The following is a 12,314-nucleotide window of genomic DNA, read 5'->3' as shown; positions in this document are numbered from 1 at the left end:
TCCAACATGCAACAAAAGAGCGCAGTTTATGCAAAAGAGTCCCCAACTTCGAACAAAAGAGTAACCAGAGGGCCGGGGCAAACTTCGACCGTGTCAAAGTTTGTATACCCTTGCAACATTTTTGGTAACTCTTTTCTTAACTATAGCCATCAAAGTGGAAAAACGTTTAAGCTAAAAAGGCTAATGTTTCCGAAAGAACGGCCTACAATCTTAGCATAGGAAATAACGAAGATATTGATCAAAGTCACTGTTTTCCACCGATTGTTCCTATGGGAGCTATATGATATAGTTACCCGATCCTTATCAAATTTGGCACAGTCATTAACAAATATATTAAACTAACAAATGTTTAATTTGAAAGCAATCGCGTCAAAAGTAACGAAGTTATTAACAAAAGTCACTGTTTTCGAAAGATCGTTCCTATGGGAGCTATATAATATAGTCACCCGATCTTGATCAAATTTGGCATAGTCGTTTATATGTGTAATTAAATCACCAATATTAAATCACAAAAATTAAATACGGCAAAAGCTCAGAAAATAACGAAGTTATTGAGAAAAGTCACTGTTCGTGACTTTGCGGTTTGTATGGAAGCTATATGATATAGTGATCCGATCCGGTTGAAACAGAGATATGCAACCTGCAGTATATACAAGCCTACATATTCAGCTCTGTAGCTCTAACGGTCGAGGTGGAGTTTGTGTTGATCCAGACGGACGGACGGACATGGATATTTGAACTCGTCTCGTCGTGCTGATCAAGAATATATATACTTTATATGGTCGGAGATGCTTCCTTCTATGCGTTGCACACTTTTGTCCAAAATTAATATACCTATTTTGCAAGGGTATAAAAATCGTGAAAAATAGTACCAACATCAGGTAAAGGAGCGAGCAAGTGAATCAAACGAGATTCAGTGTGACCAGACCTAAGAAGGAAAACTTGCAGTATGAACAGTGTTGCCAAACATCGAAACGCAAAAATAGCTAAATTAAAATATCCAAAATACTCATTAGGATGATTTTTCTATAAAAACATGATGTAACAAGATAAAAATTATTGGCAGTAAGGGTAGAAATTATTAATAAATAAAATACTTATACAATAATATTTTACCACGAAAATGAGTATGCTTTTTTTTAAATTTAAAGTTTAAAGCCATAGCTATAGCCAAATCAATTGTACACAGCTGACATTAATTTCTTGGTATTTTTGCCTTAGCAATATTTTTGTGTGAGATTTCATAATTTCATAGCCGACCCGGAAAATTACAGCCTCAAAAAAGGGAAATCGAGAAAATCCTTAACAATATTAAACTTATAAATAATGTCGGAGCAAGGAGGTCCCAAGATCAAGTACGGAGAAAACGCACCCAAGTTGGATAAGGCGCAGTTGCAGTTTATGAAACTGATTGAAGAGCAGAACTTGGATCGTGTGCAAAAGTTAAAGCGTGTGCGGCGCAACAATTTGCTTACGGCCGGAGCCTTAGGTCTGTCAGTTGTGGCCATTTACGGCTACTCCATATTCTCGGTGCAGCAGGAGAAGTTCCTCGACGATTTTGAGGAGCCAAAGAAAGTGACCACCAACTAGCACAAGACGGTGGCACTTATTAGTTATCTTTGTTAATTCTTTTAGTCCATAAGTCTGATTTCCTTACACTTTTATTTTATTTTGCATTGTTAAACATTTTCAAAGTTGTCTGTAACCATGTCACAGACCGCGGCACGCGTTCTGACCAGTGGCATGCGTCTTCCGCCGCTTCCTACCATTCGGGACCTGGTGAAACTCTACAAACTACAGGCCATGAAGCAGTTAAGTCAAAATTTTTTAATGGACGAGCGCCTAACGGATAAAATTGTCAAGTCGGCAGGCACCATAGATCGGCGTGATATCGTCCTCGAGGTAGGACCTGGACCAGGCGGCATAACACGTTCAATCTTGCGTCGTCAACCACAGCGATTGATTCTAGTCGAGAAGGATCCGCGTTTCAGAGAGACATTAGATCTGCTGAAAGAGTGTGCTCGTCCCCTAGACATTCAGGTGGACATCTACCATGAAGATATATTGCGCTTTAATATGGATCAACATATTTCGGATACCACACAACGCCTTCATTTAATAGGAAATCTTCCTTTTGCTATATCCACTCGCCTGCTGATCAATTGGTATGCCGATCTATCGAATCGCCGCGGAGCTTTTCGCCGACAGGACACCTGCATGACTCTAACCTTCCAAAAGGAGGTGGCTGAACGGATTTGCGCCCCATTGGGTAGTGAGCAGCGTTGCCGCTTGTCAATTATGTCACAAATTTGGACTGATCCCAAGCTAAAGTTCATCATTCCCGGCAAGGCGTTTGTCCCAAAGCCCCAAGTTGATGTGGGTGTGGTTAAGCTGATTCCTTTAAAGCGGCCCAAGACGCAGTTGCCATTTGATCTGGTGGAGCGAGTGATGCGACACATTTTTAGCATGCGACAAAAATATTGTCGACGAGGATTTAGTAATTTGCTGCCACCTGAACTACGTGAAGAGCAAACCCCTGAACTGTTCCGTAGAGCGGATGTGGTTGATACAATGCGTCCCTTCGAACTGTCCGTTGACGAGTGTGTCCGCCTGGCCGAAGTGTATGCCGAGTATATAAAATCAAATCCGGAAGTTGCTCACTATGACTATCGTGCGCCGAAGACAATGACTTCATCATATACTTCTCTATAAATATTGTAAAATTGTATAATGTATTTGATTAAAAAGACTACAAAAGTGTAAGGCAATAATACAAAAAAAAAAAAAGAAGTTGTACATGTTTTTTTTGGACGGGAATGCTTGATTTGAGTGTTAAAAGCATGAGATTCGAGCTCAACTTGGACGGTCGAACTGTCGTTCGTTTTCTTTTGTAAAGGCACTAGTATAGCATCATTGACACTATGCTATAGGCGCTAGTGTAGCATCACTGCCACTACGCTGGCTAGGAACATAGTTAGACCCAGAGCCATTGATTTGCTACTGGCTCCATTGCAACGATGATCCAGGAAACAGAAACAGAATGTGGTATTCGTAAAGTAGTCACGTTTAACATCGTGCTCTTTAATTGTGTGATTCACATAATGTGCTAGATGCCAATCTACGGCTGCTGGACGGCAACCTTCGTACTTATCGGCAGGTATATCCGTGCGGAAACTCAAGGCACTAAGACAATCTCGTGTGATGGTCTCTTGGGCTGCAATTTAACAAATTTAAATCAATTTGAGTGTTATCAACATGCTGTATTTCGTCTTACCTCCTCGGCGTTCTGTGACTTTCACGCATATATCATTGGGCTCTGGGCATTGCTCGCCCAGGTAACCTATGCCACGCCAATTGAAATGGTCCGCACAGCCAGGCGTAGCTGAGGTACAGCGGTAACACCAAATAGCATCACCTGTGTGGGGGAAGTGAGGGTTATGTGAAATAATAAACATTGGAGTTCCACTTGTCAGGACGCACCTTGTTGAATGAAAACTGCCAGCAGCAATAGCAAGGTTAAGGGAATGATTTGAGCTTGCATATTGGAGATTCGTTAACAAGATTTACAAATAGTTTAACTTAATTATTACACAAAACAAAAGTTTACACAAAAACAACGCCCAATAGAAGCGTTGCCAGAAGCAAGAATGTTGCCAGATCCCCAAGACATGATTTTATTTATATGTAAAAGAAATTGATACTTAAGCATGCTTATCGATAACAAATCGGAGCAGGTGGCAATAGATTGGCGCCAATTTTTAACAGTTTTTTGAAACCTATGAGGATGCATGTTGTCAAAAACGGAATATTTTGGCAAAAACTTTTTGCATAAATCTCACATTTGCCAAAAGTAACAAACAAGTATACATATAAGCATTACTATTTCTTTGTTTTAAGTGTATATTATTTTTGAAAATATTTGCAAATATGTTAACTTCGTCATGCCCAAATTTGTACATCTTTCATCACGACTGCTTAATTTATTCAATTATCTCGATGCCACGCTTCACCGTCCAGCCCCGTCGATTCCGCTTCTGGTCTTACGATGTTGACTGTTTTTGGACTTTGTCAATTAGCGTAGACCCTCCACTCCTGCACCCCTCCTCGCCTAACGTATTCATCCACCATATGAAAACAGAGCCCAAATCTTTTGCCTCTGATTCATCGATGAACCTTTAATTTTAACAAACATCGCACATTCCGCTCATAAAAATAAAATCGTCTTATGGCGTTGACCAAATACGAGCAGCAAAAGTTTATTACCCAAAATGGGTCTCCAAATGCTGATCTGAATCTGAATTTTTCGAGGAAATGCCATTAAAACGGTCTAAAAAACTAGGTATTTATAACGGAAATTGGTGTTGAGGTCGTCTAAAGTTAAGGATGAGTAATTTTTCAAAGAATATAAAAACGTCGTTTTTTTTTTTTAGAAAACATTCTAGATTAATATAGATTATTTGTTTATTTTGGTATTTAAATTTACTTATAAGCTAAACAATTACTCATTTAAATATATATATATATTTGCAAATATCGCATACAGGGACTTTTGAATAAATCAAAACAAAATACATACAAATACAAATAAAAAAAAAAATAAAAAAAAAAGGTTCACACATGACAGGTGAGAGAGTTCAAACTGTGTGTTAAATAAAAAAATATTATGCAAATTATTATGTTATTTACAAAAATTATTGTATAATAATAAATAAATTAAAGAGTTAAATGAATCATTCACTCACACATGCACACACACGCACAGTACACGTTCACACCCATACATATCGATTCATACAAAAAGACTATAAAAACTATGAATACATTTTATGTAAAATCACGTTCACGTTCAATATCCTCCGCTCGTCTTCCTCCTAAAGACTTCTTCTAGAGCGTTACAATAAACTCCTTGCCAGTCTTGAAGTCAACACACTTGAATTGTGGACAGCATTTCGGGAATGACCAGTTAACATCGCTGGGCAGCTCCTCGCAGCCAGGGGCCTCGACATAGGGACAGGTCTCTATCGAGATCTCGCCCGCCTCCAAATTGCACGTCATTGTGGCACAGATGCCCTTCGGCTTGTACTCCTTGTCGGGTAGCATGGCACGACGGGTGAACTTATCGAAACATTTGCCGGGATGTGCTAAAAGAGAGGAGAACAAAAAAACAACAAGGAGGATAGGTTAGTTCGTGTGCGGAAGTTGAAGTTAATTGTTGTTGTATGTATGTATGTATATCTCTTTGTTCATGTTCTCTTGAATGAACGTTGCATTTTGCATTTAATTATGCATATGAGGAAGTGGCTATAAATTCTGATTATATGTATGTATCTACATATGTATGTATGTATGTCCGTCAGAATGGCTGAACGGACATTTACATTGGCCTTACTTAGCCTCAACTTGAGATAGGTCGCTGCTGAATGATTGCCAATTATAATAATTTATTAAATTTTTTTTTTTTTCACCAGTTGAATAAATAAGTTGATTATCCTAAATTCTCTGTTACGAATACAATATTCAAACTAATAATAGACATAAATGTTTATTTGCAATTATTGGAGGGTTTCTTTCAAGTGATGATCTTTTCATCTATTAATAATTCTCAACTATTCTATGTCCATATACGAATCACTCAACTCAAGTGGATGCCAAATATTGAAAACTGTAAAGTCATGCCCTAACAAAGTTGGCCAAAATACTTCATGGTGGCTTACGAGAGGGTTAAAAATAAGTACCATATACTCAATTGTCTTTTTTGATGTGGTTATGGGCTATTTTTAACAAAAAACAAAAAAAAAAAACAAATTCCAAGTACTTAAGCCTCCTCCGGCTATATGTGCTTACAATATGTCTATGTCTATGTATTTTTGCGTACTTTTATTTATAACAATTCAGACAAATCAGGCAACAACAACAACATCAACTGCTGTTCCATTGTGAAAGGCAAAATGTTGATTAATGACCGGCGGCACTCTTTTGTGCAATTAATTCTCATATGTGTGTATATATATATATATACATATGTATGTATGTATGTATGTATATGAACTCATCCCATCATTGCCTATTTTTAATTTGGCGCTAATTTCTTATAGATTAGTGAACCAATTGCCGGCTCAGACATAGAGCAAACGACCTTCATAAATTTCTAAGCCCCGAAATCCGCATAGCGATGCAAATTAGTTAAAAAACTAAAACAACGATAAGACAATAACAACAAAAAATCAGCACATTTCTTATGTTAATTTCGGGTTGTTGTTGTTGTTGTTATTTTGCGAAAAACCCATAATACCGCAAAAAAGGGGCCAAGCAAAATGTCTCTTTTTTGATTTTTTCTTCTCTTTAATTTGCGTTGTTCAAAATGTATAATATTTGCTTATATACATGTTTTGTTTTTTTTTACATTGACGTCAACGAAAGATACAAAAGGCAACAACAAATCAAAATATAAATCACATGTCAGCGCAAGCAACACAAAAATAAGACAAAAAAGCGAAAAGAAAGATCCAAATAAACAAAAACAATAAAAAAAATGTTTATGGTTTTTTTTCTCTTTTTTTTTTTTTTTAACTGACAACTGACGTCAAATAAAAATATAACAAGCTCAGACCCATGCTTCAAAAAGGTCAACTAAGTAAAGAAATTGTTTAAATAAAGCCATCAAAAATTTATTTTTAGCCGCTGAATGAATGAAGCGGCAATAAAAAACTTTTGAAGTTGGCAAAAATAAAAAGAGGAAAAAATTATTATTTTTGAATGATGATTATTTAATGGCAACTAACTTTAATAAAATATTATTGCTTTATTATAATGCATTTTGCCGATGCGATGTGTTTTCAGGGCCAAAATGTGTAAGTGAGAGATTGTGACAAGGAAAATTTGCCATTTCCATCAAAAAGCTTCTTGTAAGTATTGCTCATTCAGTTAGTCTGTCTGTCTGTCTGTCTGTCTATCTGTTGCTCTCATCAAAACTTCATCCTCCACTTGTCTCATAAATCAATCACTAAAAATTGCCAACTGCTGCTATCAACTTTTATGTTTTTGTTAGAGTTTTTAATTTTTTTTTTTTTATAGTTTCGCCAAAGGTCGTTTATGGCATTTGACCATGTTTCGTTTTTATTAATTCCACAGAATTTAATTGGAAAACTTAATTAAAAAATTCTCCAACAACCAAACAAACCAAAAAAAAAAAAAAATAAAAAACGATGGAAAAAACAAAAGACTTAGGCAACAAACTTGCTCATACACTAAGCATAGAATTGGACATATCAAAGGAATCTAATCCTATTGATTATATATTTATAAGATATGGACTTGTTATGCTTACCTGGATGTCGGACAGCTGGTTGAGTGTAAACAGCCGCCTCGATTATGGCCAGGCTAAGAATAAGGCAGGCCAGGCTTAGTGTATAAACTTGTTGGCTATGCATTTCTATATAGGTGTGTGTCTGTTTGTGTGTGTTTATTTATTTATATTAACTTAATTTGTTAATTAATTAGTTGTGTTTATGTTTCACTTCACTTTGTTTTTGTTCAATATTTTTTGCTTTGAATTTTGCGCGAGTTTTGAGTGGATGAAACTTTTGGATTTTGGCGTTGAAGCTGAGCTCTGTACGTTGCGCTTGATAGGTAACAACTGAGACTTTAACTAAGCAGCAGCTCATATATAAGCGCGGCTCTCTCTCCGAAAGACGCTCCCGTTCGTTCGCTCTCGCTCTCTCTCTCTCTCTGACACAAAGCACATGTTTTCAATGCGTTGCGGCATTTTGTGTGTGTGTTATTTTTTTTTTTGATTTGTTTGGCGAAATGCTTTTCCACTCTCTCTTTCTCTCTCGCTCGGTGGGTCTTGCTGTCTTTTGTGTTCTTTGACTGATGGTGGCACGCCCACATTTTTCTATTGTTCTGCATTATTTTGCAGTTTTATGTAATTAATTATAGCCATTGACTTTGGCTTCATCATCGTCTTCTTTATCTGCAAATGGCTTGGCGGCACCGCCTTGGGGATTTTTCCAATTTTGTACCTAGGCGGCGGCATCGACCGATATATGTATATGTTTGTATATACATACATACATACATATGTACATATGTAAGTGGTATATCGCCCCCACCCTATTTTTTACTTTGATTGCTTTCGTTTTATGGTGTCCCATTCAAAAAAGGAGATTCACTTAGTCATCCATAAGCCAGAGATATTTGCATACTCTTGCAGCAAAACGAGGCATATACACTTTATACATGACATTAGAAATCTCAAGTCTTGCAATCAAAACATTAAAGCAACTACACACATATATAGTGAAAATCATCAAACTATGTGGGATACTTTCCTCTAGCTATATATAGAATAAGGGAATACCGATCGAAAGGGTATACCATAATCGTTAGATCGGTCACACTTTTTGCCAATTTTGTATTGTCTACCACATTCCAGCAACTCATATTTGGTGGTTTTCTTATAGCATTAAATGACCTTTTAACTGTGTGTTGATGGATCAATTCTGATTATGGAATCTTGCAATTTCAGATATTTTCGTACAGAACTGTTTTACCCTATATGGCCAGCAAATGTTGATGGACACAATATATAATATGGAAATGTCTTTAGAGTCTTTCTTCAGTCAAAAAGAAAGCTACTGCATTGTTATGAAAGAATGAAACGAAACATTTAACAATTATTCAAATTTCAACCTGAATAAATGTATATAATTATAAAGGCTTTATTCTATAAGGCATATATTCTAATTAAATAGGCTTTAGTTTGCCATGAGTTAATGAAAAACTTAAGATTGCATAAGACCCAAACACAGAGAAAATTTTGCGGCGATAGTAAAAAAAAGTGACAAAAACAAGAGACTGACCTTGACCCCTTTGGAGTGGGGGTTTGTGGCAAGACATTTTTTTGTAAAAGTGCCAAAGGGTTGACGAACTTGCCACACAAAAGTGGCATCCACACTAAATTATAGACTACATATGAATAGGTATATATGTATATACATATATAATAGAGGATACTAGAGACAAGTTGCTTATTATACTATTTGGCTGACGCCAACCTGTCGCCTTCAAGAAGAGGGGCGTAACTTATAATGATATTGAGTCGCCTGCTGCCTGTTTTGATTGTTGTTCTTGTTGTTTGTGGCTGTTCCTACCACAGTTGGAGTGGAGACTTGTAAAAGAATTTTGTTTATATACACACAGTATTGTTGTTGTTGTTTTGCTTTAACCACATTTTGCGAGTAAACATTTTTAGTGATGGCTTTAGCTGTTATTCCTCTCTGGCCTGTACTTGTTTAACCCGTTTCCGTTTATTTCCAAGCCCAAACCAGCCTTGATACGCATATCACACTTGCTCTGGCTCCGACTCTGAATCGGAATCTGAATCTGACTCTGACTCTGACTCTCTGACTCCAACTGTATTCGACTCCGTTTTCAACTTTGATTGAGTTGGGCTAGAAGGGTTAAAGGGTTGGATGAAATGTGGCTTGTTGGCTGGTGTTTGGGGTTTTGCGGGTAGGGGGTAGGGTTCTGGTGCTAAATGGCAATCGTGTGACGTCAATTTGTTTGTGTTTGCTGCTGCTGCTGCTGCCCTCTGTCTGAGGCGCACGCTGGAATTTATTAATTATCCCCCCGCCCGCCAGCGCCCCCGCCCCGTCTTGACTTGAATTGCCAGAGCGACTCCAACTTGAACTTGGTTTAGGCCCCCAGCTCAAAACATTTTTGTTTATCACAAGAAAAAAAAAGAGTCAGAGACACAAGGGAAGGAAGAAGGGGGGACTCTATGGCTAGGCTAAAAATTCCATTCGTTTCTTAACCGATTTATGCTTGATTTATTGTTTATACGATGCGATGCTCACTTTAATACCCAGTATAATAATTTAAAAGGAAAGGGTATATGCAAGCCGACAAATTGCACGAGGGAACACCTTGTGACCTTATGACTTTACATTGCCTAAAGGGTATCTCAAAGTTGGCAATATTTAACAATTATTTTGGTCTACGTGCCGTGAACAATGTAAGTCTATAAATTGATAAATATTTATAGGTTTTAGTTGGTATTTTTTTGTTTTTGATTTGTTTGTTTTTTGTTGTTTTCAGTTTTTCGCATTTCGATTTTCTGTTTTGACATGACGCATAATTAGTAATTAATTCTATACAGTAGCCAAGACAATTAATTCCTTTGCCTTTTGGACCAATAAACGAGCAATTAATTGAAAAATGTATTATTGATTAATTGCTAGGGACATCTCCCTCCCCCCGCCCACCAATTAGACATGTGATGTGATGATGGACAAAAGGAAACTTGTTATTAAAAAATTTCATTTTAAATCGATCCTTTTTTGCCATTGGAATGACAATTTATAGAGCCCTGAAAGCATTCTCTTATTGAATCCTTGATTAATACTTTGTTTAACTATCGAATTAATCCATTTTTTTTTTTTTTTGGAACTGGGATTGATTGCAAAGTCCTAGACTTGGGTCTAAAGAATGAAAAAGCATAAACGCGTTATTTAAGAGCCACTAAAAATTGAATTTATGATATTAGTTTTTGTCATTCAATATTGAAAAACTGTCAATTTCATAAAGTTTATGATGGCGACGACGTTGGAGACGATATCGCGAGATATTGGTCGAAAATTCCTGCATAATTTCCATTTCATTGGTCGATGGAGTGATGGAGCAGGGGGCAGAAGGGGGCGAATAAGTAGATTTCGTTTCATAGACATTAGACCGGTATTTTTTGGGATATTTTGGCGGTAGCTCTAGCAACGTGTAATAAAATCTTGGAGCCAACGATTAGCACATGGCCGAGGAGATCGATCGTATGAGAAATCAAAAAACTAGTCAAATTCGATGCTTGATCGATTGTTGGCAATTTCTTTGGCGCCAGTACACTTTGATTTCGACGCCTTCTATGCGGATTTGATGTTTCTTTGGGGGGATTTTGTTTTTGTTTTTTGCCTTTACCATTTTACCATCTAAACATTTTCGATGTGTTAAATATGCAAATTTGCCACAAATTGATTAATAAAAGTCTGCAACGAGTTTGCCATTAAAGAAATTTCTTTCTCTTTTTGTTTTTCCCATCCCTACGCCCCCCTCTATTCGAATGGGCCAATTCCCATTTCGTTTAACGATTTACGATTCTGGGGAATACCTAAAATGAGCTTCCTATTGATTGATTTGGCAACTGGAATAATCTGTTCTTTATGTCTCTATTTAAAGGAATTTTTTGTGTTCTTGTTGTTTTTCTTGATATAAAAGTGAACAGTGAAAGCAATAGACTGGCATTTTGTTCATTCTCTTAATTGTGAATTGAATTTGAACTGATTTTTGCATTATTTTATTTGATTGATCGATTGATTTGGTTATTTCGGTTACGTAACGGTTGGATTTCCTGATTTCAATTACTTCCCCTAGACATTACCGGCTATCGCAAACGCTTACCAACTAAAAAATCATGGCAAAGGGCAACAAGAGGATAGAGAAATTGTCACTAAAAAATACAAACCGCCGATATTCAAATAGCAACATCATTATCTAAATATTCAAACAAAAAGACATTGACCATAAAAAAAAATCTAATTTTACATATGTATGTATGCATTTGATTAAATTAAAATTGTCCAAACAGAGAGATAAACGATTTCGGGGAATTTCCGCATAGTCGAATCAACTGGCTTGTCTGGTGATTCGGTGACTAACCCAAAAAGTACATACAATGAGGTCTCCAAGTAGTACGAGAGTGAGCCTCATCATAACTATGCCAAGTTCGTGTTTGGCACACGCGTTTTGCTATTTAATATTCACACATTTATTGAAGAGCTATTCAAGATACATAGAAAGAAGGAAAGGAAAAAAACTCAGACTCTATTCACGTATACTAAAGTTATCGAAATGATATTTTGAGATCTGACGCAGGTCACTGAACGATGTCTTCTCGATGTGTGACTCGGGACTGCCCTTGGTCTGTAGCCAGCTCTTCATCTGTTGCAGTTGCTCGCCAGTGCCCTCCAGTTCGCCCTGTACAGTGCCATGCTTGGTGTTCATAACCCAACCGCGTATGCCCAGCTGCTTTGATTGCTTCTCTGTGTATTTGCGAAAGGAAACACCCTGCACTTTGCCAAAGATCTCAAAATTGCAGCCATACAATTGTCTAGCGTTAGCCATAACAATAAAATTTGAAAACAATAAACAAAAATAAATACATATACATATGTACAGATATGTAAGACAGTAAACGATTTGAACTATCGACTCGATTGAAATTTCCTTGACCTTGCCCAAAGAAAAAACAACCATCCACATCCCCA

At 36.9% G+C, this 12,314-nt stretch overlaps 5 protein-coding genes across 5 annotated transcripts; 2 read left to right on the top strand and 3 right to left on the bottom strand.

Moving 5' to 3' along the window:
- The first annotated feature begins 1,326 nt into the window (after positions 1–1,326).
- On the top strand, positions 1,327–1,590 carry LOC6645470 (cytochrome c oxidase assembly factor 3, mitochondrial). The gene has a single exon (XM_047011820.1). The coding sequence runs from the start codon at positions 1,327–1,329 to the stop codon at positions 1,588–1,590; it is 264 nt and encodes an 87-aa protein (XP_046867776.1).
- A 117-nt stretch (positions 1,591–1,707) lies between these two features.
- Positions 1,708–2,712, top strand: LOC6645469 (dimethyladenosine transferase 1, mitochondrial). Its single transcript, XM_002068068.4, has one exon. The coding sequence runs from the start codon at positions 1,708–1,710 to the stop codon at positions 2,710–2,712; it is 1,005 nt and encodes a 334-aa protein (XP_002068104.1).
- Position 2,713: 1 nt separating this feature from the next.
- On the bottom strand, positions 2,714–3,650 carry LOC6645468. The gene is made up of 3 exons (XM_002068067.4): positions 3,481–3,650; positions 3,275–3,415; positions 2,714–3,214 (listed from the first exon to the last, which is right to left on the bottom strand). The coding sequence occupies exons 1-3, from the start codon at positions 3,539–3,541 to the stop codon at positions 2,934–2,936; spliced, it is 483 nt and encodes a 160-aa protein (XP_002068103.1). The 5' UTR covers positions 3,542–3,650; the 3' UTR covers positions 2,714–2,933.
- A 1,065-nt stretch (positions 3,651–4,715) lies between these two features.
- LOC6645467 lies at positions 4,716–7,619 on the bottom strand. Its single transcript, XM_002068066.4, has 2 exons — positions 7,328–7,619; positions 4,716–5,141 (listed from the first exon to the last, which is right to left on the bottom strand). The coding sequence occupies exons 1-2, from the start codon at positions 7,428–7,430 to the stop codon at positions 4,885–4,887; spliced, it is 360 nt and encodes a 119-aa protein (XP_002068102.1). The 5' UTR covers positions 7,431–7,619; the 3' UTR covers positions 4,716–4,884.
- A 4,178-nt stretch (positions 7,620–11,797) lies between these two features.
- Positions 11,798–12,231, bottom strand: LOC6645466 (acylphosphatase-2). Its single transcript, XM_002068065.3, has one exon. It carries the CDS (start codon positions 12,169–12,171, stop codon positions 11,872–11,874), a length of 300 nt encoding a protein of 99 aa, XP_002068101.1. The 5' UTR covers positions 12,172–12,231; the 3' UTR covers positions 11,798–11,871.
- Between the last annotated feature and the right edge of the window lie 83 nt (positions 12,232–12,314).

The sequence above is a fragment of the Drosophila willistoni genome (genome assembly GCF_018902025.1).
Source record: "Drosophila willistoni isolate 14030-0811.24 chromosome XR unlocalized genomic scaffold, UCI_dwil_1.1 Seg143, whole genome shotgun sequence".
Taxonomy (NCBI): Eukaryota; Metazoa; Arthropoda; class Insecta; order Diptera; family Drosophilidae; genus Drosophila; species Drosophila willistoni.
Note: the sequence above shows the minus strand (reverse complement) of the source record. Positions and strands in the feature narration are given on the sequence as shown.

Excerpts from the sequence above, each read along its gene's own strand:
- LOC6645470 (XM_047011820.1), top strand. The coding sequence starts at position 1,327 with ATGTCGGAGCAAGGAGGTCCCAAGATCAAGTACGGAGAAAACGCACCC.
- LOC6645469 (XM_002068068.4), top strand. The coding sequence starts at position 1,708 with ATGTCACAGACCGCGGCACGCGTTCTGACCAGTGGCATGCGTCTTCCG.
- LOC6645468 (XM_002068067.4), bottom strand. The coding sequence starts at position 3,541 with ATGCAAGCTCAAATCATTCCCTTAACCTTGCTATTGCTGCTGGCAGTT. Across the intron at positions 3,416-3,480 it reads GGCAGTTTTCATTCAACAAG|GTGATGCTATTTGGTGTTAC; the intron begins GTGCGTCCTGAC and ends TCCCCCACACAG. Across the intron at positions 3,215-3,274 it reads AGTCACAGAACGCCGAGGAG|CCCAAGAGACCATCACACGA; the intron begins GTAAGACGAAAT and ends GTTAAATTGCAG.
- LOC6645467 (XM_002068066.4), bottom strand. The coding sequence starts at position 7,430 with ATGCATAGCCAACAAGTTTATACACTAAGCCTGGCCTGCCTTATTCTT. Across the intron at positions 5,142-7,327 it reads ACCAGCTGTCCGACATCCAG|CACATCCCGGCAAATGTTTC; the intron begins GTAAGCATAACA and ends CCTCTCTTTTAG.
- LOC6645466 (XM_002068065.3), bottom strand. The coding sequence starts at position 12,171 with ATGGCTAACGCTAGACAATTGTATGGCTGCAATTTTGAGATCTTTGGC.